Genomic DNA, 25,362 nt, shown 5'->3' with positions numbered 1-25,362 from the left:
ATGTGCGAGCGGGCGGCGCGCCTGTGCAGGGCCGGCGCGCACAGGCTGCTCCGGGAGCCGCCGCCGCAGGGCCGGGCGCTGGGCGGGCTGCTGCGCTGGGTGGGCGTCAGGATGGGCGAGCCCCGGGCGCCCCCCGCCCCCGACGCCCCCGGCCCCGCCGCGCCGCGCGGGGGCACCGCGGTCATCCTGGACGTGAGTACCGGCCTCCTCCCCCGGACCCCGGCCCGCAGCCCGGGAGCCCCTGCCCGGAGCCCCCAGCCCCTCCGCCCCGGGGGTCTCCGCCCGGCGGACGACCCCTGCCCGCCTCCCCGTCCACTGCCCGGGAAGCCGCCTCCCGGGGCGCGGACCCCCGAGCCCCGGCCCCCCGCATTGTGCCAGCGGAACCTCCTCTCTAAACGCGGCGACAGGAGCCCCCGGCCCGGCCGCCCCTCTTCTCGCTCCTGGATTCCTGTCCCGAGCGATACTTTTCCGAGACCCCCGGCGACCCCGGTTCCTCCCATCTCTGGCCGCTCGGGACCCTGTGCGCTCCGGTCCCCCTCCCCGGGACCCCTGCCGCGCCGCCCCGAAGTGAAGCCTCCTCCCCGCCCGGTCTTGGGGTCTCCTTTCCACCAAGCCAGAACCTTGGCCGAGGCCCCGAGCCTGGACCCCTCTGGCCCCCCACCCACCCCCCACCCCAGCCCCTTGCTCCTCCATCCCCTCCCCCGCCCCGCCCCCACCCGCGCCCCACCCTCTGCGCCCCACCTGGCTCTGTCCCCCATCCGCCCCCAAGCCCCTTGCCCTCCCCCAGCGAAGGGGACCTGGGGGGGCAGACGCCCTCCCCATGGAGAAGCGGGGGCAGTGGAGGCGCAGTGCCCGGTGGGTGCAGCCCCAGGGAGGGTCCTGTGTGCCTGGGGGTCTCTGCGTGGGCCGCGTTTCTGAGAGAGTTGTGGGTGTGTTCCTGTGAGCGTGTGTGCGTAGACATGTGTGTATCACACATCCCAGAAAACAGGGATCCCTGTCATCTCCGGGTGGTTTTTCCTCTTGCATCCCAGACCCACTAGGTAGGGCTGGCAAGCAGGGGCTGGGCTCTGGAGCTCCAGACACACACACACACACACACACACACACACACACACACACACACTCACTCACACTCGGGACCCCAGCAGGGCTGGGCCAGGGAGCAGGTCCCCCTGCACCCCTCCGGCAGGGTGAGGGCTGGGAGCTTGCATCTCCCACAGTGTCTTGGGTGAGGAGCCAGGAGGGTGACCTGACCCCCTGGTGATATTTGCTTGCTCTACTCAGTTGCTAAGACTCGGGCCTCAAGGGAACCTGGGGGTGCCCAGGCTGCCCCCAGAACCCTGCCCAGGCAGGGGCTGCACTGAGGAGCCTCCCGAGGGCAGCTCCGCTCCAGGCTCACAATGCAGGGCCTGCGAGCCCCTTGTGCGCAGGGTGGAGAGGGGCCTCTGCCCTTTGCCCCACCTGGACTGAATGGTCAGAGGGGGGCCCCCTGGGGTCTACAAGAACAGCCCCCTCCCCCAGAGCCAGAGCTGGGGCAAGTCACCAGCCCTCCCTGGGCCTCCGTTTCTTCCTGGCTAAAATAATTCTAGGGCCGGACACACCTGTAATCCCAGTACTCAAGGGGCCGAGACAGGACTGCAAACTGAAAGCCAGCCTCAGCAACTTAGTGAGACCCTGTTTCAAAATAAAATAAGGCAGAGGGTTTCGTCCATAGGTAAAATGTTCCTGGGTTCAATATATCCCACATCAAAAATAAAAAAGGCATTTAGCCATTTGCACCAGGATGGGGCTCCGGAGTCCTCAGCTCCCTGAGGGTCTGGTTGGATGGAAGTGGGAGCCCCCAGGCCCAGGAGAGCCCACCTGTTGCAGCCTCACGGGAGTGACGCGTTTCTAGTTGACGGATGGAGACTGCACACACTGCCCGGGTCTCCCCACAGCAGCGGGATCTCGCTGGGGTGCCGCCCAGGCTGAGGGGCTTGGCGAAGCCTGGGGATTGCCAGGGCTTAGCCTGGCAGCCCCTCCTCCACCCGCACCTTAAAAGGGGACTGTGAGTGAGCCAAGAGGGATGAGTGGCTGGGGCTCTGGGCCCCTGCCTTCACCCCCTCCCCGCCCGGATGAAGCCATCCTGCTGTGACTGGCCTCTTGCCAGGCCTGGAGGGCATCTCCACACTGAACCCAGCCTCCCTGGAGGAGCCCCCCCCCCGGGGGGGGGTTCTGAGAGGAGCGGCGGTAAAGCCTGCAATTCCCCCTGGGGCGCTGGACGCACACCTGCAGGGACGTGTGTGGGTGTCCTGAGCGTGCACGGCGTGAGTATGTGTGTAGAGCAGAGGGAGGGGGCAGCTGCTTCCTTTCGAGGATGTCCCTCCCGCCCCGCCCCTGGAACCCAGGCTCCCTGGGCAAGGCGGGCTCCCAGGGAGGGTTCTTGGGGTTGGCCAGAGCGGTTGGGGGCGCGGCCTCTCGCCAGCCCGGGCTGACTCTGCCTCTCTTCTCTGCAGATTTTCCGACGTGCGGACAAAAATGGTAAGTTACCTCCGGGCCGCCCACTGAGTGAGGGCCCGGCTCCCTCCGTCCGGTGTTCTAGGATGGAGTCAGGGTGCATGGCACGGACAGCCTTGATCCTGGAGGTTAAAGCACGAGGCTCTGGGGCCAGGCGCCTTGCTGTTGCTCTGTGCCCGTCTCCTTGGCTGCAGAATGGCCAGCTAATAGTTCCTACCTAGTAGGGGTGCTGCGAGCATTTTGTGGATGGGTGCCTGGGCCCCTCAGGCTGTCCCTGGCAGCCTTTATGGGGCACCAGGCATCCCGCTGGGCCCAGAGGCCGCCCTTGACTGGAAGCCCCAGCCTTACTCCAAGCCCTAACCAGTCAGGTTAAGTGACTGGTAAAGGAGGTCACGGCTGCCTCGCAGACCTCAGCCCTTTCCTGGAAGCTCTCACACCACAAGCGGGTGAGCAGCGCCTGTGTGACCCAGGCGGCCTCCCTTTTGGACATCGCCAGAGGCTCCACCCCAGGGGGCGGGGCTTGTGTGGGAAGGAGGAGGGGCCCTTTCCAGCCTGGGGGGGGGGGGCACCTTACTGACTCTTCAGGTTTTAGGATCTGGCTCCCAGCCTCTCTCTGCCAACTTTGGCCAAGACCCTGCTGCTCCCTGGGCCTCGGCTTCCCCATCTGTAAACTGGAGTGATAACACTTACCCTGTCTGTTGCCCTGGGCTTCTGGGAAAAGCCAGGGAAGAAAAGTGGGCGCTGAGCATTTTTTTTTTTCCGGTACTGGGGATGGACCCAGGGGCATTCTACCCCTGAGCTACGCCCCCAGATCTATTTTTTAATTCTTTATTTTGAAACAGGGTCTCACTGAGTTGCAAAGGGCCTCACTAAGTAGTTGCTGAGGCTGTTCTCGAACCTGTGATCCTCCGGTTTCAGCCTCCCAGATGCTGGGATTACAAGCACGCGCCACCACGCCCGGCGGGGCTGAGCATTTCCAGGGAGAATCGGGGAGCTCTCTGTTCCCCCAGTGAGGAAACCGAGGGAGACAGGAAGTTGCCTGTCACCTGGGCGGGGGGTCTGGTTCCTCCCGCATGGCTTAAGTCCAGATGGCAGCTGTGGCCTCGTCCCCAGCACCCCTTCCCATCCTGGAGTTTCTAATGGGGTGCACATTGAGGGACACAGGTCCCCTGGATCTCTTCCCTGACCCATCCCTGGGTGCTGTGCCCCCTCTTGGGGCAAAGGACCCTCAGCGGTCCTTCCCTGTGGAGGAGGGAGAGGGGATGTCGGGGAGACTGGTACTGAAAAATGTTCATAGCACTTGGGCCGGTGCCCGAGGGGAGGCGGTGCCCCTGTGGCCCACGGCCCTGCATCCAGTCGCTGGTCTTTCTGCAGGAGCCCTGGCAGTGTGTGGGTGGTGTCCTGGCCCTCATCCCCAGAATCCTTCCTGCCCCCATAAGGCCGGGCGGCTCCTCCCCGGCCCTCAGTCTTCCAGTCACCGCTGCACGCCGTGGGGGGGGGGTTGTCAGGGTCCCTGTCACGCTAGGGGTCTAGGGCGGGGAGGCTGGGCCCCCACCCGGCAGGCCAGCCTCTGCAGCTCCGCCCACTTGCAGCTCTGAGATGACAGCCAGGCGTGGGGCAGGCAGATGGTGTTCTTTAGGTGGGCAGGGTGCAGGTGGGGCTCTGATTCAACACAGGTTAAAAACACGGTGTGGGCGTGGGAGAGGTGTGCGTGCAGAGTGGGTGTAGCTGTGGCTCTAGACACATGAGGCCTGCGTGGTGGCGCTGAACACCCATGGCATCCCCGGAGAGGGCCCAGTGGAGTGGGAGCTGGGTTGTGGCCTCCACCCCGACCCCAGCTGCGGGTCAAGGGAGGCCTGGGCAGTGGCATCGCAGCAGCCAGGATCCGGGCTGGTGAGGCTGGGGGTGCCCTCAGCAGAGACCAGCTTGGCCGGCCAGCCTCGCCCTTGAGTGGTGCGGACTCCAGTGGCGGGCTCCTGATGCCCCAAAAGCCCTTGCTGCAGGCTGAGCTCGGCTCATTAGTGGAGACACCGCTCTTAACAGGCCTGCAGCGGCCGTGGTGGAGGCTGAGGTACTGACCCCGCCTAGTGGTCTAATTGGACGGGTGGGGGTGCAGGTGGAGGCGTCTTCGCCTCATTAACTGATACGAGTTCGTTAGGCCTGCGGTTGATATTCAAGGTAAATGTCAGCTGAGGAGGCTTTGTAACCAGGGGGCCTGCCAGCCTCTGTCTGTCTGTTCTCCCTGGGCGCAGAGGGGACCGAAGTGCCAGAGCTTACGGAAGAGATGTAGGTGGCCCGCGGGAGGCTGGTGCTGGGACGCCCTGCGGTGCCCACAGAGCCCAGCCGGTGCGAAACAGCACAGGTCCAAGGTCTAGGCCAGGCCTCAGCCTCTCTGTACATCCCAGCAACTGCTGTGTCCCTCAAAAAGAGTGGGGCTCCATGCTAGCTCCTGCTGCACGCTGGGTACATGGAGGCCTCCCTCTCCACAAGACCCTGGCCTGGGGTGGGCTGAGGGGCAGGACCTGGAAACCACAGAGTCGGGGCTTCAGCTGCAGCTGTGGAACCTGGGTTTGTGCCTTAGTTTACCCCTCTGTGACTTGGGGGTACCTACGTCACAGTGTAAAAAAGTTAAACGGCAAGGGGCTCGGCATATCTGTGTGGCGCTGGGGCTCTGCCCAGAAGCGGGAAAGTCTCCTGTCCCAGAGCAGAGAGCCCAACTGGGCTTCTTGGACTTCAGGGCTGAGTTGGTAGTCCTCGGCTCGGTCCTGCTGATGCCTCCCTCCTGGGCTCCTGCTCCTGCCCTCCTTCCATCCCTGGCAGAGGTGCTGGGAGCAGAGGCAGAACTTGGGGCCTGCAGGGTTAAACAGTGGCTTTGAGCCAGGCATGGTGGTGTACATTGTAATCCCAGCATTCAGGAGGCTGAGACAGGAGGATCACGGTTCGCGGCCAGCCTCAGCTACTACTTAGTGAGACCCTTTGCAACTCAGTGAGACCCTGTTTCGAAATAAAGAATAAAGCCGGGTGTGATGGCGCACGCTTGTAATCCCCGCGCTTGGGAGGCGGAGACAGGAGGATCGCGCAGGTTTGAAGCCAGCTGCGCTGGCTTAAGAGAACCTGTTTCCAAATTTTAAAAAGTACAAAATAGGTCTGGGAGTGTAGCCCGGAGGTAGAAGGGCTTCCAGGAACCCCAGTACCACACACACACAAAAATAAAAAAATAAAAAATAAAAAAATAGGGCTAGGGGTGTCGCTCGGAAGTAGAAAGCCCATGGGTTCCATCCCCAGTACCACAAAAAAAGAAATAAAAAAAAGAAAAAGAACGAAAAAATATAAAGTGAGTTTCAGTTCCCAAGATGGGGCTCCCAGGTAGCGCCCACCTGCCCGCAGGTGGTCATGGGGGCACGGGGTGGGGGAGATGCTTGACAGGGATCAGTGGCTCCCCGCTCATTGAAGTCGTGTGAGGCGTCCCAGCAAGGCCACTAGTGTACATCTGTAGGCCTGAGGATTCTCAGGAGTCTGCTGAGTTGTGAAGGCACTGAGTGAATCGTGGTGCTCGAGTCCAGCGGGTGACTCAGCAGCCGGGCAGGGTGGGGCAGAGGGCAGTCGGCCCTGAGGTTGGGGTGGGCGCGGCAGGGCTCAGGGCTGGAGGGTCTCTGGTGGGGGGCTGCCTGGCTCCCAGTCTTTGTTGACGCTGGCGCTTTCCTGTCCCTCTGCCTCGCAGACGACGGGAAACTGTCCCTGGAGGAGTTCCAGCTCTTCTTCTCGGATGGCGTCCTTAACGAGAAGGAGCTGGAGGACCTCTTCCACACCATTGACTCCGACAACACCAAGTGAGCCTGCCCCGCTGGGCGGCCGGGGCCCCTTGCTGCTGGCCCCGGAGCACGGCTCCACTGCCCGGTTCCCGTAGCGGTCAGGGCCTGCCATCGCCCCCACTTGCTAAACCAGAAGTCAGGTCTGTTTGGCCTGCACTCCCGGGTGGTGTGGGGAACAGACAGGTCGACACCCCTTTGACTACTGTCTTAGAATTGGTCTTTCCTGAGCAATATAGCTAGGTAAGGAGAAATCCTTGATTTTGCCTGGTTTACACAGGTTAATAAAGAAGGGAAGGTGCCAGGCATGTGGCACACATTTGTGATCCCAGCACCTGGGAGCCTGAGGCAGCCTCAGCAACTTGGCAAGACCCTGTTTCAAAATAAAATAAATTTTAAAAAAGTCAGGCGTGGTGGCGCACGCTCGTAATCCCAGTACTTGGAAAGCTGAGACTGGAGGGTCGCAGGTTCAGGGCCAGCCTAGCAATTTTAGTGAAGCCTCTACAACTTAGTAAGACCCTGTTTTGAAATTTAAAAAATAAAATAAAATAAAGCCGGGCGTGATGGTGCACCTTGCAATCCCAGCATTCTGGAGGCAGACACCATAGGATCCCGGTTCATGGACAGCCTCAGCTACTTATTGAGGCCCTCTACAACTTAGTGAGGCTCTGTTTCAAAATAAAGAATAAAAAAAAATAGAACTGGGGGTGTAGCTCAGAGATAGAATGCCCCTGGGTTCCATCCCCAGTACTGCAAAAATTAATTAATTAATTAATTAAAGCTGAGGGAGTAGCTCAGAGGAAGAATGCCCCTGAGTTCAATCCCCAGTACCTCAGATAAAAGGGAAGTTGAGAGCCTGGGGTGGGGGCGCCCAATTGTAATCCCAGCACCTGGGAGGCTAAGACAGGAGGATCGCAGGTTCACAGCCCGCCTCAGCAACTTAGGCCCTCTACAACTTAGTGAGGCTCTGTTTCAAAATAAATAATTAAAAAAATATAGAACTGGAGATGTAGCTCAGAGGTAGTATGCCCCTGGGGTCCAATTCCCAGTTCTGCAAAAATAAATAGATAAACAAAAAACAAACAAGAGGGAAGTTGACAGGGACCTGGCCCTGTTCACTCCACCCAGTCCTGACCCCAGCTAAGCCCAAAGCCTCTCCCGTCCCAGCACTGACCTCCAAGTCCAGCCTCACCTTGATGCGGACCTCCATCCTAACCTAAACTAATAGCAATCCCGGCCCTAGCCTTCACCCACTGCTACCCCATAGCTGCTGAACCTTCCTCCAGCCCGGCCAGGGTCCTCCCCTTCCTTCGTGTCCCCAAGCCCAGAGAAAGCACAGGCTCACCCCCCACCCCCAGCCTCAGCGCCCATCCTTCCCTTGATATTCCCTTCCCTGGGTCTGCTCGTGTGGAGACCCCAGCTCCTGGGGGCTGCTTGCGGTCAACTGGCTAAGCAGTCGACCCCAAGATGGTCTTGAGGATGGCCTAGACCAGAGATGGGACTGAGTTTCCTGGGTGGTTTGGGCAAGGGGCTTGCGAGGAAGGCTGCTTTGTAGGGATGGCTCTCTGGAGCCAGATGGAGGCTGCGCAGTGCCCGCAGCCTCCTGGGGCTCCTTACAGAGGCCTCAGCAGGCAGCCCCTCAGGTATCCATTTCCTGCAATGCCCTTTGTGTCCAGCCAGCTGGGCGGGGCAGGAGGAGGTACTGGTCTGAGAGTTTGCCCATGAGAGACTAGGGTTGGGGTGCGGGCTGGCATCTCTTGATAGAAGGTCAGAACTCAGAAATGGGGCGTGGTAGCGCACACTTGTTATCCCAGCGCTTGAGAGGCTGAGACAGGAGGATCGCACAGGTTCGAAGCCAGCCTCAGCTACTTAGGCTCTCAGCAACTTAGTGAGACCCTGTTTCAAAAGAAAGAATAAAAATAGGGCCGGAGTGTAGCTCAGAGGTAGAATGCCCCTGGGTTCCATTTCCAGTGCCACAGAAAATAAAAATAAAAAGACAGGCTACTTTAGGCAGAATCGCAGGGCAGGTTTCTGCAGGGCTTGTCAGAGTGTGGAATGTGCAGCGGAAATTGGAGGGAGCCCGGGACAGCACATGGCCTCCCAGCCCAGCATTAGCTCAGTGCAAGGCCGCAGAGGCCGCCTGCCCAGAGGACAGCACTGAGCCTGGCTCCCCTCCCCCGGCACCCACAGGTGGGGCAGCCGGAAGCCCAGGTCCCCAGCCCCTGCGCAGCCCCCGGGAAGCCCAGGTCCGCAGCCCCTGCCCCGCCTGCTTCACCACAGCATCTATCTCGAGGCTGCGGTGTGCACCTGCGCCCTTGTGGGTGACAGTCTTGGACTCAGCCTCCTCCCCAAAGAAAGGATGGATCCTTCTCCACTGTGGAGAGAAAACAGGGAGGGCAGAAAAGGGAGACAGAAGCCCCGCCACCCCTCCTCTCTGACCTGGGCGGGGGGTGGAGAGAGTGGGCAGAGGCCGGCCTGCTGACCCTCCCGCCCTCCTCTCTCCCTCCAGCCACGTGGACACCAAGGAGCTGTGTGGTGAGTGCCCGGTTATGTGGCCACCAAGAGGGGGTACAGGGCAGGATGGGGGCGGACCTGAAGGAGGGGTTGGGGGGAGGCTCCCCTGTGGCCCCTGACCTCTGCCCCCCTCCAGATTACTTTGTGGACCACATGGGGGACTACGAGGACGTCTTGGCCTCTCTGGAGACTCTGAACCACTCTGTCCTGAAGGCCATGGGCTACACCAAGAAGGTCGGTAGCAAGGCGCGCCAAGCCCAGGGCCCAGCTGGCCCGGCTCTTCTGGAACAGCCTGACCAAGGGCGCCGGGTGGCGGGGTGAGCGGGGCAGCCTCTGGACGGCCCTGTCCAGGCGGGGTCTGGTTTGGGGCATGAGGCGAGTCCCAGACCTGGATAAAGGACCCAAGCTGGCCACTTCCCTTCCTGCACCTCGCTTTTCCGTCTGTGAAGTGGGAGTATCCCTCCTACAGCCCTAGAGGGGACTGGCCCACGGGGCTGTTAACTCAGGCCCGTACACAAATATGGTGGCAGGTGGTCTCCGTCATTAGGTTCCTCCTGTGTGCCTGGGCACAGGTGAGGACCACCCGAAGTTCTGCACACATTAGCGGGTCACTGCCGCCCTGGACTGGACAGGCCTTGGCCACGCATCCAAACATCCCTGGGCCTGATCCCCAGGCTTCACCGCTCCCGGATGCCATTACGGACACGGGTTTCCATCCAGGCTTTGATGCCTGCTGGTGCCGCACAGAACAGCTTGAGAGATTGCACTCGGGGCCTTGTCCACCTGTGTGGACCAGTCGTGGGCTGGTCCCCGCGTGGGCTGTTTTAAGTCTTTCTGTATTTTATTTTTTTTTTCAGTACTGGAGATGGAACCCAGGGGCATTCTACCTCTGAGCCACACCCCCAGCCCTATTTCTAATTCTTTATATTTTGAAACAGAGTCTCACTGAATTGCAGAGAGCCTCACTAAGTAGTAGCTGAGGCTGTCTGCGAACCAGGATCCTCCAGTCTCAGCCTCCCCAATGCTGGGATTACAAGCATGCGCCACCAAACCCGGCTGAGTCTGTTTTTGAAGTGTATTTAAGGCCACGTAAGAGCCACTCGACTATAAGCGTTGGTTTTTGTCGAGTCTCCTGTGCGGCCCTGAAGCAGCCATGGGCAGGGATCAGCAGGGCGCCCAGGCTGACGGCTGGTGCGGGGTAGTGACCCTGCGCTGGGCAGCCCTGCAGCGGGACCCACTTCACTTCCTCACTGCGGGCTGCTCCCCAGCAGGGTACTGAGGGATGGACACTGCCCAGCCGGCATTGCTGGCCGGTCTGTGGTTACAGGGTCCTGAAACCCGTGATGCCTGCTGGGGCCGCACAGGACAGCTTGAGAGATTGCACTCGGGGACTTGGCCACCTGCCTGGACCACTCGCGGGGGCTCTGAGCGGTGACCGAGACCCTCGAGTTTATGAATGCCATTTCTTCTTGCGGATTTTCTAACTGGCTTTTGGTGGTGGAGAGGCAGCTCGCTGGTTGTTACCCTGAATCTGTCCTTGGGTGCACAGTGGACAGCTTTGCTCCTGTGTGCCGCGGCACCGTGGGTGGCGAACTGGTGCGCGTCCCCGCGTCTCTGACGCGCTCCCCCATCCCAGAGCACTGTGGTGACGTCACGCGCGGCATCCTCCTTCTGCTCCTGTTTCTCGGGGCCTTTCTTCTGGGATTTTTCCACTAATTATAATATTAATACCAGCTCTCATCTGGGATCCTCTTTCAGCCCGTTGGAGAAATATTTTTGCCTTCCCTTTGTTAAATTTTGTCTTAGGAGGTGGCAGTGGATTTTTTTCAAATGCCTTTTGGGTTTTTTTTTTTTCTAAAATGATCAAATGATTGTACTTAGGCTGTTGATGGGGTGGAATCTATTTTTAGACGCTTATATCGAACCATCCGTAGCTCCCAGCGCTGAATCTTGACTGCAGTATTCCTCTCTGACCCCGTCCCTGGCTGGGCGCTTTATCTTGCCATCAGCAATTGAGGTGGGATGAGGGTTTGGGAATAAACTGTGAGGCTTTTTTTTTTTTTTATGTTTCCTCTGTGTGGTTCAGCCTCTCCAAGGTAGAATCATTTTTCTATTCAAAAACAGAAAGACGAATTTACCCATAACTCTTGGGCCAAGGGAAGGAGGTTATTTAATTTATGCATTAGTTACTGGCAATGGGAATTGAAGCCAGGGGCATTCTATCCTAGGTGCTGTCACGGCTAGCCAGAAGACAGCTTTTTTATATATAAAAGATAAAAACACAAGTGTGTAATCCTAGTACTTGGGAGACTAGACAGGAGGACTGCAGGTTCAGGGCCAGCTTCAGCTGCTTAATGCGGCTCTCTGCGACTTAGATTCTGTTTCAAAATAAAAAATAGGGCTGGGGTTGTAGCTCAGAGGTAGCATGCCCCTGGGTTTAATTCTTAGTAATGAAAAAAATGAAGCCTTTTCTACATATATTAAAATGTACATGCCATGTCATAGATTTTCTTTAACTTATTAATATGGGAAATAGTAAGATATTAGAACTAGCTCTAAAGAGAACGAGAGAGAGAGAGAGAGAGAGTGTGTGTGTGTGTGTGTGTGTGTAGGCAACGAGGAATTCTGAAACATATTTGTGAATCACTATTAACAAGAGAATAATTAAGTATGTTCTGCCAGATAAAATTCATGGCAATTCTGTGGATGAGGATACCGCATTATTTTAAGTTTTCTACATCTTACAGAGTTTTTTTTTTTTGGGGGGATGGGGATGGAACCCAGGGGCACTCTACCTCTGAGCTACACCCCCTACCCTATTTTTTATTCTTTATTTTGAAACAGGGTCTCACTGAGTTGCAGAGGGCCTCACTAAGTAGCTGAGGCTGTCCGCGAACCACGATCCTCCAGTCTCAGCCTCCCGAATGCCGGGATGACAAGCGTGCCCACCACGCCTGGCCATTTACAGAGTTTTTAAAGTAGCTTCAAAATAAGGATTTAAATAATCCAGAAAAGTACACTAGGAAAGAAACCCAGAATCTTTCTTTTCCCATTTCAAGGACTGTCACCATTTTCCCTGACGACCCCTCTGCGTTCCTGTTCATCACCAGCCACTTTATGTGTCCTGTGGGACAGTGGGGCGTTAAATTCTCACACTGAGTTGTATTTTGCTATTTGATCTTTGCATTTCTAATGTTTTTCCTTTTTTCTTTTTGGCCGTGTGGTTTGATGCATATAGACTTTTGTTCTATCTTTACTATATAAATGGTATATATTATATAAATATTTATATATAAATATATATATTATACAGAAAATTTCACATCACCTCAAATCCCAGCATCCCGACATGTCAGTTTATTACGTTTGTGCCCCTTTTTGTGTGTGAGACAAAGGGCTCCACTAAGTGGCTGAGGCTGGCCACAAACCTGCGATCCTCCTGTCTCAGCCTTCCAAGTATTGGGATCACAGGAGCTTGCCACTGCACCCAGTTTATTAACAATCTTAACCCTGCTTTCATACTTAGCTATTAAAAACCACATGTTTTCTTGGGGAATAAAGTAATTTTGAGATGTGGAGCTATTTATCATGCATTGACTTAATCTAACATCATTGGGATTAAACTATTGGTTTAATTTTTATTTCTGGATCTTTGGAACCTTAACGTTTAATTTGAGCAATGGATCACCATGATTTCCATTCATAACTTCCCTATTCAGGGTTTTATTTTTATCTTTATTTTTTCCTGCAGTTCAAGCCTAGATGGTCGTAAGAGAGTTTCTTAAGCATCCTTGCAGAAAAGATGCTCGTGTGGCCAGTTTCCTAGACTGGCAGATTTCTGAGCATCCCCCTGTTCTGCAAAAACAGGACACAGGATCTCCAGGTCTGTGCCTTCCCGCTGGAGCCCGTGGGGCAGGGCTCCTGGCTGACGCATCGGTTCACCGTGGCCGCAGAGAAATCTGCAGACTCTTGGTCTTCACTTTGAATTCCCCCAAACCCGACCTCATCATCTACCACCAGGCTTCACGCTTGGAGCACACCTGCTTGTTTTCCTGCCCCTTCACTTTCTAGCTGCCTTTTTCTCTGTGTGTACATTTTTCTTACCAAGTTAGGTCTCCTCGTGGGCTTTCAGCCATTCATTTGCCTGAAGTCTATTGATCGCCGGGTCGAGTGTGGCCCCAGCTGTCGGCCAGGAAGGGCGCTCGATTGTTGCCATCCGTCAGGATGCCAGGGCCTGACACACCTTTGGCAGAGAGTGTTTCTCTAGCAGGTCTGCCCTGGCCAGCCGCTGGCCCAAGATGTCCACCCCCACGCCTCGTTCTCGGCTCCCCGCCCCCGCCTCCTTCCCCAGCCTCTCTGTCTCTCAGCCATGTTCCCACTGTTCAATTATTACTAATTAATTCCCAGTCAGAGTGATGGATGGTTTAATTTGCTTTCCTTGAGAGTCCTGTTTTCCTCTGCTAAGGACTGGGCAGAATTCCAAGGTGCCTGGGGCAGGTGGCCTGGGAAGCCAGGGTCTCGTGGGCGCCAGGACATGGCTCGGGGCTGAAGGCCTACAACCTGCCCCATCCCTGTCTCCACCCCTGCCCCATGATCTGCATTGTCAGTTTACCTCAAGTGACCTGGATACACTGAATCTTCTTCTATCTATTGTGAAGCCTTTCATAGCCAAAAAAAAAAAAAAAAAAAAATCTGAGAAATATCCATCCCAGAGTCTTTTGACTGTAACATTTGCAGGAAGCTCCTCTCCATCCTTTCCCAGAGTTCCCTCCTGCTGGTGTGGACTGGCCTCCCTCTTCCTCCAGCTCCCCTTTCCTGCTCCCGAGGACTGAGCCGCAGGCACTTTTGGGGGGAGGCCAGCTTAACCTTCTCAGCTACTGACTCCTGCTGTCACTTTTCTCTGTAGCAGTTTAAAGTCCCAGGGGTCCAGACGGTTGTCTGTGGAGGAGGAAGGAAGGGGCAGAGGGTGCGACAGCATCCTCCCTAATTAGCTCCACGTTACAGCAGTGAAAGTATTACCACTAATCATTGCTGGGGCGACCACTCCCACTGTCATCAGCCACCACCATCATCATCATCACAATCACCATCGCGACTTCCCTCTCCATCACCATCATTATCACCACCATCGCGACTTCCATCTCCATCAATATGACCACCATCACCATCATCATCATCACAATCACCATCACGACTTCCCTCTCCATCATCATTATCACCATCATCACCACCACCATCATCATCACCATCACAACTTCCCTCTCCATCACCACCATTATCACCACCACCACCACCATCACCACCACCACCATCATCACCACCATCACGACTTCCCTCTCCATCATCATCATTATCACCATCATCACCACCACCATCATCATCACCATCTTGACTTCCCTCTCCATCACCATCATTATCACTACCACCACCATCATCACCACCACCATCATCATCTTCACCATCATCACCATCACAACTTCCCTCTCCATAATTATCATTATCACCATAATCACCACCACCACCATCATCACCACCATCACGACTTCCCTCTTCACCATCATCATCATCATCACCATCATCATCACTATCATCACGACTTCCCTCTCCATCACCATCACCACCACCATTATCACCACCATCATCATTATCACAATCACAATTTCCATCTCTATCATATGACCACCATCACCAATACCATCATCATCATCATCACAACTTCCATTTCCATCACCATTGTTAACACTACCATCATTAACACCATCACCACCACCATCATGACTTCCATCTTCATCAGTATGACCACCACCACCACCACCACCATCATCATCATGACTTGTCTCCATCACCATCATCATCACCACCGTCATCAGTATGACCACCACCACCATCATCATCATCATCATCATCATCATGACTTCTGTCTCCATCACCATCATCACCACCACCATCATGACTTCCATCTTCACCGGTATGACCACCATCATCATCATCACAACTTCCATTTCCATCACCATCGTTATCAGTACCATCATTAACACCATCACTACCATCACCACCATCATCACCATAATCATCACCATCACCACCATTGATACTTCCATCACCATCACCACCATCGTCTTCCTCATAGCAGCCACCACTTCCTGTTAGCTCTGTGGCAGGCACAGTGTGAGCGTCACACATACCTTTGTCATTGAGTCCTCACCAGGGTACAGTGATCCCTTCATGCTTGGAGAGGTCACCGGGCTGGTAAGTGGTGAAGCCAGGGGTTCAAACCCTCGTCTCAGAACTTGTGGCACCTGAATTAGCTCCTCTGCAGCCTCCGAGGTGAGGAGGCAGTGGAGTCCTTGCTGACCCATGCCGGACCCCACATCCATTCTCTGTCCTCTCCATACCCGCCCTCCCCGCACAGGTGTACGAGGGAGGGAGCAACGTGGACCAGTTCGTGACCCGCTTCCTCCTGAAGGAGACGGCCAATCAGATCCAGTCGCTGCTCAGCTCCGTGGAGAGCGCGGTGGAGGCCATCGAAGAGCAGACCAGCCAGATCCGGTGCGTCCCGGGACCCCGCAGGGCTCAGTGCCTGGGAGCTGGGTGATCCTGGCCGAGTAGCTGCATCTCTCTGCCTGAGCCTCTCCAGCTGGGACGTGGAGACAGTTCTATACCTGGCTCCTCTGTCCTCCTGAGGATCAAATGGGATCAGGATACTCTTTTAAGTGTGCCTGGTGTGCAGATATGCGGGCCCTGCACACACAGAGTAAAGATACTGTTTTTGTTTGTTTTGTTTGTGGGGTTTTTTTTTTTGCTTTTTTGTTTTCTGTTTTTTGTGGGGGTTTTTGGTGGTACTGGGGTTCCTGGAAGCCCTTCTACCTCCAGGCTATACTCGCAGACCTATTTTTATATTTTTATTTGGAAACAGGGTCTCTTAAGCCAGAGAGACTGGCCTTGAATCTGCGCGATCCTCCTGTCTCTGCCTCCCAAGCGCGGGGATTACAAGCGTGTGCCACCACGCCCGGAAAGATACTGTTTTAAAAGTGGAAATTAGTTTAGGAAATAGTATGTGCTTACGCTCCTTGGTAAAGCTATATCACCTGCTGTAACCTTGACCTTAGCACCTGTGACCTTCACAGGGGCCACAGGTGCCCATCTCCCGTCCCAACGCATCCCAACGCACCTCTCGCCCCACACACAGTGGCACATAGGCGCAGCTGGCCACAGCCGCGCACACAACTTAGCGCTGTGTCTGCACGCAGCAGGGCTCAAAACAGGCTCTGGGGACCACCAAGGCTCCGTGGGAAGGGAGCCGGGAAAGCACAGCAGGTGTGCATGCGATGGGCCAGGACCCGCACGCCCTCCTGGGGCCTTGAGTTCTCTGCACCGCCTGGGCCTGGAGTCCCGGGGCAGCCCAGCCAGGACCTCGGCTGGCTGCAGGGCCCAGTCAGACGTGACCATGAAGGCGGCCCCCTGACATGGTTCCTTCCCAGCAAATGTTTGCTCTGAGCACGTGGGGCCGAATCCAGAGCTCTGCGTCCATGCCCAGCCGTGTGATGGAGAGAGTCCCCAGCTGGCACTTAGATTTCCTTTGTTTCTGTTCTTATGCCCATCTTGATCAAAAACTCGCCCCTTTTGATCCTGCCACAGATGGGCAGGATCATTGTGTGATTCTCGGAGCTGCTTCTCCACGCTCTGCCTGTTCCCCCCCTCCCCGCCACGCCCGACGTCAGTGGCCACCCCCGCATCGGACCTTACTTTGGACGTGGGAGGAGGGGCAGCGTGTCGGATGGGAGGGGCGCTGCTCCACACCCCCGCCTCCAGCTGCCCCAGATCCCAGCCCCAGGTTCCCTTGGGCCATTCTGCTTCCCTGGCCCCCCAGGGGTATTGTGTGTTGTGTTCCTGCCCTGCTCCCTGGGGGGCTCCTGCGCAGCCTTTCATGGTCTGAGGGACACATTTAATTGGCTGCTGCTCTGTAGAGATGGCGTGATTGACACCTCAAAGGCTCTGCCAGTCTCTCCCCGCCTCTGGGGACTGCGCTTCCAAAGTCCCCGGGAGACATATTCCAGAATGTGCCCAGGCAGCGATGCTCAGAGACAGGGGTGGGACCACGCGCACAGGCACCTTGCTCGAGCACACGCTTCCCGTGTCCCCGCGGGCCCTGGCCCACCGCGTGCCCACCTGCGGTGTTTCCTGGCTCCCCTCCCATGAGCGTTTGGTGGTCCCCAGAGCCAGAGGCCTGCCGCGTGCAGATGCAGCCGTTAGTTTTTTGGGTCTTTTTTCTTGCTCTCTCAAAATGAGAACCACAGCCAGGCACGGTGGCACACGCCTGTCATCCCAGTGCTTAGGAGGCTGGGACAGGAGGATCACAGGCTTGACGCTGGCCTCAACAACTTAGCGAGACCCTGTTTCAAACTAGGGCTGGGGGTACAACTTGAAGATGGAATGCCCCTGGGATCGATCCCCAGTGGCTCCCCCTCCAAAAAAAAAAAAAAAATGAGTGCCACGTAGCCCTCCCTAAGGAGCCGGGGGCCCACAGGGCAGGTTCGGTGCGTGCCGCAGCCTGCCAGCACCCACGGGAGCTGCTGAGCGCGGTCCTTGTCTGTGTTCCCCACCCCGCTGCAGACAGAACCAGGGCAAAGCCAGCCCCAGCGGCAGCGTGGGCACCTGGTACGGAAGCCCCACTCCTCCCTACGCCCCCAACCACAAGCTGGTGACTGTGGAACAAGGCAAGAGCCTTCCGCCTGGTGAGAACCGTGGCTGTGGGTGGGGGTGTGCCGGGGTCCTGGGCCCCTGCCGGGCGGGCCAGCGCTGGGTCCTCCCCTCCCCCTCAGCCTGGCCCTGCCCACCAATGGGCACCAACAGGGTACCTGTTCTCCTTCCCAGCCACTGGGGACTCGAAGGAGGAGGGTCTGGAAGCCTGTATCAGCCGGCTGGCGGAGCTGATTGGAAGGCTGGAGAGCAAGGTGAGCCTCCAGGCGCCGCCATGCCTGGGGTCTTCCCCCGGCACCCCACACCCACACAGCAGGGGTGTAGAGCGAGGCTCGGGCTGAGGCCGGAGGCAGGGTGGCCAGGGGCCTCAAAGGGCCTCGTCCAGGTGGGGTGCTGTGTGCAGAAAGGCCAAGGGTGGGACTCTGTCTTCAGGGTGGGCAGTGGGGTCAGAGGAGCAGAGGGGTCCGCAGGGGCCTGGGCTGCCTGGGCACGTCCCGGTAGCGGGGGCTTCGTGCCGAGGCGGGGTGGACTGAGCACCAGGAGGCAGGGACATGGGAGGGAATGCTGGCTCAGGACAGAGCAGGACGCTGGCAGCGGGAGATACGGTTAAGAACTATAGGGCAGATAAGAGGAGGAGGAACGGCCGCTGCACCGTCACGTGTCCAAGGAAGGGTTTGTGACTGTAGCATCCTCATCCTGTGACCTTTTGGAGGACCAGAGAGAGCAGTCGCCGTAGGGCTTGGGGGCGGAGGGCTCCGGTGTAAGGCCCATGAATCCCGGCTTTGTCACGGGCCAGCTGTGTGGACGGGCCCGTGGCCTACCCGCTCCGAGCCTCGGATTCCTCCTCGGGAGAGGTCATCAGGAGAGTGGGCCCCTCTCAAGGGTGTGAAGATGGTGTACGATGTCTCAGCAGCGTGCGGCAGAGCGTCCTAGTTAGCATTTCATATTAGCAGCCCCAGCAATTAGACATTTGGTTACCACCAGCCTCGCACAGGCACACGCCCTCCCCCACGCACCTCCAGAAACCCCGCGCTGGGCCTCTCTGAGCTGAGTGGCGAGGTGACATTTCTCCTACTTTTCTATATATTTTTTTCACATCTTTTCAAAGGGCATTAGTACTTGAATGGTTTTAGGGTTTCCGAAGGATTCGTGGGGGGAGCTCCCCACCCAAGGGCAGCAGCCCCTGACCCGAGGGAGACCTGGAGGAGGAGGCTGGAGCCAGGCTGCAGGGCTGGACCAGAGTGGGATCCCACGCCCGCCTGCCTGGGTGGGAGCTGGGACCCCGCGGCCCCGTTGTCATAACAACTCGGCGGGGGGCCTCTGGAGGGAAGCTCTTTGAAGCTTATTTTTAGCGCCCTGGTCGCCCTAACAACCAGGCTGGCTGGTAACCATGGAGCACCTGAGCGTCCTGGAGATGGGGTGGGCCGCTTCCCTCATCCCAGGTCTGTGGTTGGCCTTGGCCTTGAGCAGGGGCCAACCAGGGCTTGACTGGCTCCAGGCACCGCCCACGGGGAGGCCGGAGGCCCTGGGTAGCAGATTGGGGGATCTGTGCGGGACGTCTCCTGACCCTCGGGTAGAGAAGCCTTGGGGAGCCTGGGGTGGCCCCTGCCCTCCAGAGGCATTTGTGTGTGACTGAAGAGCTGGACACCACACCCCTTCCCCATTTGGGCAGTTCTGCTGGGCATCCTGGATCAGGTGGCACCCTGTCCAGGACCAGCTCTGCAGGGTCCCACCCCAGTCCAGAGTGAAGGTGAAAAGGCCCCTTGTTCAGCTGTTTTCCTTAACTCCTAAGCCCTTGGGTGCGTGCACACCCACACACGCGCGATAGTGACAGCTCTCGCGAGATGGGCGGGCACGTGCAAAGAAGCCCCACGTGTGGACACGCCCAGCTAAGACGTGGGGTCTCGGTTCTGAGTGTCGGAGGAAGACGCCAGGCTCTGACTCTGGACCGGCTCTTGTGGTCCTCAGAGCCTGGGACTCTGTTGTATGATGATGCTGGGCCCCAGGTACAGGTGACACGCAGAGACAGACACCCTGCTCTGCTGGAGCCTACAGGGAGGCTGTACTTGTTTCTGGAAGTCTGGGAAATTAAATGGGATGTATTTATAAGCCCTTTGGTTCAGGCCTTGGTGGAGGCCAGAGTACAGGCTGGCCCATCCCGGCCACTGCCTTCGTTGCATTCTTGGGGGGCCAGGGGTTAAGATGGGGCGGTTTGTAGGTTAGGAATTCCAGAGCTGCCATCAGCAGCTGTGGCAGGGAGCTAGCGTCCTCAATTGGGGCCCCCGAGTCCTCGTTGACGCCTCTCCCCAAACCCCCCAACAGAACGTGAGCTTCTCCTCTCCTCTCTGCAGTGGCCAGCTTGGTCTCTCTTGGTGTCCCCAGAGGCCAGAGGGGCTCGCTGCCACTCCCCGCGGTTGGTCTCCCAGCCCTGGCTTCTGGGGACCCTGTGAGGCAGCACTGTACACAGGAGGTAGATGGCCTGGTCCTGCAAGGCTGGCCTGGGACACCCTGGCACACCGGGCAGGGCGGCTGCGGCTCCATGGTGTCCCCAAGGGCTCCCGTGTCCTCGTGGGGATCCCGGAGGCCTCCCTGGGGGAGGCGGCCTCATCCCAGGCATCGCTTTGTGCTTCATTATTTCAGACACTCTGGTTTGACCTACAGCAGCGCCTCTCGGATGAAGAAGGCACCAACATGGTGAGGCCCTTTCCCAGCACACCCTGAGGCGGGACTGCTGAGGTCTGAGTGCCCCGGGGCCCCCGACCCACACCCTGCCCGCCTGGACCCTCCCCAGGTAGCTCTGAGGTCCAGGACTCTGCCTAGTGGTCAGCAGGGCAGAAGGCAGACTCCAACAGCGGGGGGCACAGGTGGGCTGTTCACTGTGTCAGAGACCCAGATACCTTCAGGCAGCCTGTCTGCATATCCGAGCCTTCTGGAAATTTGGAAGGGACTGCTCTACGTACTTGGCAGTTCAAGTTCCAGCTGGGAGTGGGGCGCACGCTTCGGATGCCAGCCCTCGGGAGGCCGAGACAGGAAGATCGCGGTTTGTAGCCAGCCTCAGCTCCTTAGGCACTCGGAACTCAGTGAGACCTTGTTTCAAAGTAAAGAATAAAAAATAGGGCTGGGGTATAGCTCGGAGGTAGAGTGCCCCTGGGCTCCATCCCCAGTAACACACACACACACACACACACACACACTCACACACACACACACACACACACACACACACACACACAAGAATCAAAAGTGGTAGCTGGGTAGTGGTACACACCTGCAATCCCAATACTTGGGAGGCCGAGGCAGAAGGATTGCAAATTTTAGGCAAACCTCAGCAACTTAGCAAGGCCACCTGCAAATAGTGAGACCTTGTTTCAAGTTAAAATAAAATCATCACCATCACCATAGGGCTGGAGAGCGTAGCTCAGAGGCAGAATGTCCCTGGGTTCAATCCCCAGTACCACAAATTTTTTTTTTTTTTTTTTGGTGGTACTGGGGTTCCTGGAAGCCCTTCTACCTCCGGGCTACACTCCCAGACCTATTTTTGCATTTTTATTTGGAAACAGGGTCTCCTAAGCCAGCGCGCGGGGCTAGCTTCGAACCTGCGCGATCCTCCTGTCTCTGCCTCCCAAGCGCGGGGATTACAAGCGTGCGCCACCACGCCCGGCATCCACAAATTTTTTTAAAAAAGGATTAGAACTGTGGGCAGGAAGGGCTCAGGTTTGGTTTGGCCCGTGGGTGCTGTCCCCTCTGCAGGGAGGGGCTGGGGCAGGGACTGGCAGGGCACCTGAGGGGAGGTAGAGGCACGCTGGCACGGCTGCCCGCCCGCACTCACCCTCTCTGGTCTGGCAGCACCTGCAGCTGGTCCGGCAGGAGATGGCCGTGTGTCCCGAGCAGCTGAGCGAGTTCCTGGACTCCCTGCGACAGTACCTGCGGGCCACCACGGGAGTGGGGAGCTGCTTTCAGTGAGTGAGCCCTGCCCAGGCCCCAGGGGGGGATGGGACAGGCCAGCCGGGTGCCACCCAGGGGTGGCGGGAGGGGGCAGGGCCGGGCGCCCCACTCTGAGGACATGGCAGGTGACTTCATCTGCCAGACCTCAGCTGACCCATCTGTAAAGTGGGCCGCCAGCAGTGCCACCCGAGGGGGTCCCAGGAGGCCCCAGCGTGGGGCTTCAACTCAGGGTGACACGTCTTTGAGATTCATGGGAAACAAGAATTTCAGGATGCGTCAGAGACCAAACAGGTTTATTCAGCAATGCAAGGAGCACACATTCATGGAGAGCCCTGTTCCCCAAGACTGAGACATTGTTGTGGGGTCTCGGGCTCTTCCTTTTTTTTTTTTTTTTTTTTTTTTGGCGGGCCTGGGGATGGAACCCAGGGTCATTCTACCTCCGAGCTACACCCCCTGCCCTATTTTTTTATTCTTTTTTTTTGAAACCAGGTCTCACTGAGTTGCAGAGGGCCTCACTAAGTAGCTGAGGCTGTCCGCGAACCGTGATCCTCCAGTCTCAGCTACTTAGTAAGGCCCTCTGCAACTTTGTGAGACCCTGTTTCAAAATAAATAAAAAGCCGGGCGTGGTGGCACATGCTTGTAATCTCCACGCTTGGGAGGCGGAGACAGGAGGATTGCACAGGTTCGAAGCCAGCCGCGCTGGCTTAAGAGACCCTGTTTTCAAATAATAAAAAAAAAGTATAAAAATAGGTCTGGGAGTGTAGCCCAGAGGTTTCTACCACCAGTACCCCAGTACCACCAAAAATAATAATAATAAAAAAAGAATAAAAAATAGGGCAAGGGGTGTAGCTGGGAGGCCAAATGTCTCTGGGTTCTATCCCCAGACCCACAAAAAAAGATAGAAAGAAAGAATAAAAAATAGGACTGGGGGTGTAGCTCGGAGGTAGAATGTCCCTGGGTTCCATCCTCAGTACCACAAACAAACAAATAAAAATAACAAAATAAATAAAAAGCAAGGTCCAGCCTCGGGATATGCCCCTCCCTAGGGCACGCACACCTGTTTGTGGAACCCATGTCTCTACCCCAGGCCTGCCAGCCCTGTGCCCTCACCCAGCCAGAGGTGCCCGCCCAAATTAATAAAATATCAGCCAGAAGGTGCTTCCGGCCCTAGAGCTGGGCAGCCAAGCTCGGAGGAGCGCAGTTGCACTGACGGCCTTTGCCCATCGTGGGGCGCGGCACCTGCCGTCGAGGCCCAGGGGCTCTCTCTGGCTACTAAGCTCCTGCCCCACACACTCGTGAGGTTGGGAGGCCGCTCACGCACCACGTGTCATTTTAGAGGGGAGCATGGTGAACTAAGGACACGATTAGCGGCCTGACACCCTGCTTCTCACCCGCCTGTAACTGTGGTGAGCCCTTCACCTCGGGGACCCGTCTCCTCCAGGAGGCGGCCTGGGGCTCCCTTCTGCTGAGTGTGTGAAAGAGGAGAAGCCCCCGGGGAGGGACGGACAGAACCAGACTGTGTAACCCGCTCCCCGAGCCTCCAGAATCTTAAGAGCCCTCAAGAGACCTCGCCTCCCCTCCTGGAGTCCCAGGGCCAAGTACGAGCTGAGCGAAGGTCCAGGTCCCCAGCGGGGCTGGCCTGCGGGACGGCAGCCCAGGGCAGGGCGCCCCCAGCTTCGGTTTCCTCCAGGAAGCCCAGGTCTGGGCTCCTGGACACTGCTGTAGCCGCGACAGTGGTCAGGAAGGAGCTTGGTGGGGGAGATGCCCTGGCTTTGGGGGGTTAAGTGAATATTACCTTTTATTTCAACTCGTCCAACACATAGCCAGCGTGGTGGTTCAGTGGTGGGCCCGCAGCGTGCGACCCAGAACCCCAGCGGCTGCTCCTGGAGGCTCCAGGTTTTTCCGACCTGGAGGATGGAGCCGCCATTCTTCCCAGTGCCCCCTGGCTCTCGCTTCTGGACTTTTAGGCCACCCCAGAGCCAGACTTGGGGCGCCCTGCGGGGAGGCTGAAGGCAGGTCCCTCGGCCCCACGCCCCTACCCCCTTCTCTCTCTGCAGCATCACCGCCGTGAGGCTGTTGGACGGCTTCACCTTTGTCATCTACGAGTTCTGGGAGACGGAGGAGGACTGGAAGAGGTGGGTACGGACATGCCCGGGTCCCGGGGTGGTGAGAGGTGGTGATATGAGCAGTGAGCCCGGCTCCCAGGTTCCAGCAGCCTGTCCCAGCAAGAGCGCCGATGCGTTGCCGGCCCAACCAGCGCCCCGACCCCAGAAGCGGCAGATGGCTCAGGGCCCCACCCAGCTGTGCGCTGGATGATAAGAGCGGCTCTTAGGGTTCAGAGTCCCCTCTGCCCCTTCTGACCTCCCACCCAAGATTAGGGAGACCCTGTACCGGTGCCCTCCTCCAGGAAGCCCTCTGGACTTCCCCGAGTCTCCTCCTGTGCCCTTGGCCCTTTTTGGCCTCACCCTGCTCTCGAGGGCCGCGGCTCTGCCTTTCTGAGCATTTTTCCACACGAGATGGAGAAGGTCCTCTGGGGCACGAGGTGGAGGAGGTCGCAGGGGTCCCCCAGTGCTTGCTGGCAGGCAGCCGTGGGGTGGTGGTCGGGAAGGTAAGCTTGGGGACCAGGGTTCCATCGATGGCTGTCACCTGCTCGGAGCCCTTGCTGCCCACTCGGGATGGAGACAGGACGGCCCATCAACAGTCCTGGGGTTTCTCCCTGGTCCCCGCAGAGCTCAGCCCAGCAGGAGGGAGGGGCGCGGGCTGCTCCCTGACCACCCCCCTGCCTGGAGAGCACTCGGGGTTATCACACCGAGGACGCCGGGGTGCCGCCATGAACAGGGAGGACGGCGGGTGTCCTCTACATCCGCATCGCACGGCTCAGCCTTGGCGGCAAGGTCCCCCGCCCCTTGTCACGTCAACATTTCACCCCCACCCACTCGGGCAGGCAGACCCCACGCGGCCCGGTGAGCTCAGGCCTCGGTCTAGAGCGAGTCCGTCTACTGCGGACGCTCCCTGGGCAGGGCCAGCGCTCAGCTGCCAGGGGCCCGCTGAGATTAGAGGCGGGCCCACACCTGCGGCTCCAGCCCCCCGACTGACCTGCCCTGGGTCGCAGGCACCTGCAGAGCGCCGCGTGCAAGGCATTCCGGCACGTCAAGGTGGACACGCTGAGCCAGCCCGAGGCCCTGTCCCGCATCTCAGTGCCAGGTAGGGGCCGAGGGCCAGGGACAGCGCCGGGCGAGGGGTGCCCGGCTTCCAGGCTCCAGGAGGCAGGCCATGTCCAGGCAGAGAGAGTGGACAGAGCCGAGGGCAGCAGCAGCTGCAGAGAGGGTTACGTCCTGCAGCCACAGTGCTCACTTACCCTCCAGGGAGCGTAGACCAGGTGTGCAGAAAGGCTGTGGGGGAGAGCTCGAGGGGCAAGACAACCATCTCGCCCCGGCAGCCCCAGGACAAAACAACAGAAATCCAGAGAGAAGGCAGGGCCGGGGCGCCAGGGAGGTGCCCAGCACGTGGTGAGGGTGCGCAAGAGAGGCCCCTCTGTGGGTCCCCTACCTGCACTCAACCAGGCACAGCTCACCTGGACAGGTGTACAACTACCTGGCTGACCAGCAAGCACCTTTGCGTCACACATGAGGTCCCGGAGTCTGGCTTTGCTGGCTACAGTGTCCCAGGGTGCGTCAGGCCAGCCCTGGCAGGGCGCAGAGCCGACGCCCGCTGAATTGGGGGCATCCGCTTGGGGGAAACCGTGACAGGTGGTGTTGCAGGAAAGGGGGGCGGGCGAGATGGCACCTCCCCAGGACACAAGGGGAAGGGGCTGCGTGTCCCTGCGAGCCACCCAACTCTCTCCCTCCTCCTGCAGCGGCTTGGTGCACCATGGGCCGAGACTGAAGCCCTCCCGACC

At 58.0% G+C, this 25,362-nt stretch overlaps 1 protein-coding gene across 2 annotated transcripts; it reads left to right on the top strand.

Moving 5' to 3' along the window:
- Nucleotides 1–25,349, top strand: NECAB2 (N-terminal EF-hand calcium binding protein 2; the record flags this gene model as incomplete). Of its 2 annotated transcripts, XM_080702592.1 has the most annotated exons (13): nucleotides 1–192; nucleotides 2,496–2,520; nucleotides 6,218–6,326; nucleotides 8,815–8,840; nucleotides 8,956–9,053; nucleotides 15,232–15,368; nucleotides 17,433–17,554; nucleotides 17,694–17,773; nucleotides 20,160–20,213; nucleotides 21,366–21,478; nucleotides 23,522–23,599; nucleotides 24,577–24,668; nucleotides 25,321–25,349. In XM_080702592.1, 13 exons carry the CDS (start codon nucleotides 1–3, stop codon nucleotides 25,347–25,349), a joined length of 1,155 nt encoding a protein of 384 aa, XP_080558718.1. The 2 variants fall into 2 exon arrangements, with proteins under 2 accessions (XP_080558718.1, XP_080558719.1); XM_080702593.1 differs by lacking the exon at nucleotides 20,160–20,213.
- Between the last annotated feature and the right edge of the window lie 13 nt (nucleotides 25,350–25,362).

This window comes from Muscardinus avellanarius (assembly GCF_963383645.1).
Source record: "Muscardinus avellanarius genome assembly, chromosome: 10".
Classification (NCBI taxonomy): domain Eukaryota; kingdom Metazoa; phylum Chordata; class Mammalia; order Rodentia; family Gliridae; genus Muscardinus; species Muscardinus avellanarius.
This window is presented reverse-complemented; position numbering and strand designations above follow the sequence as displayed.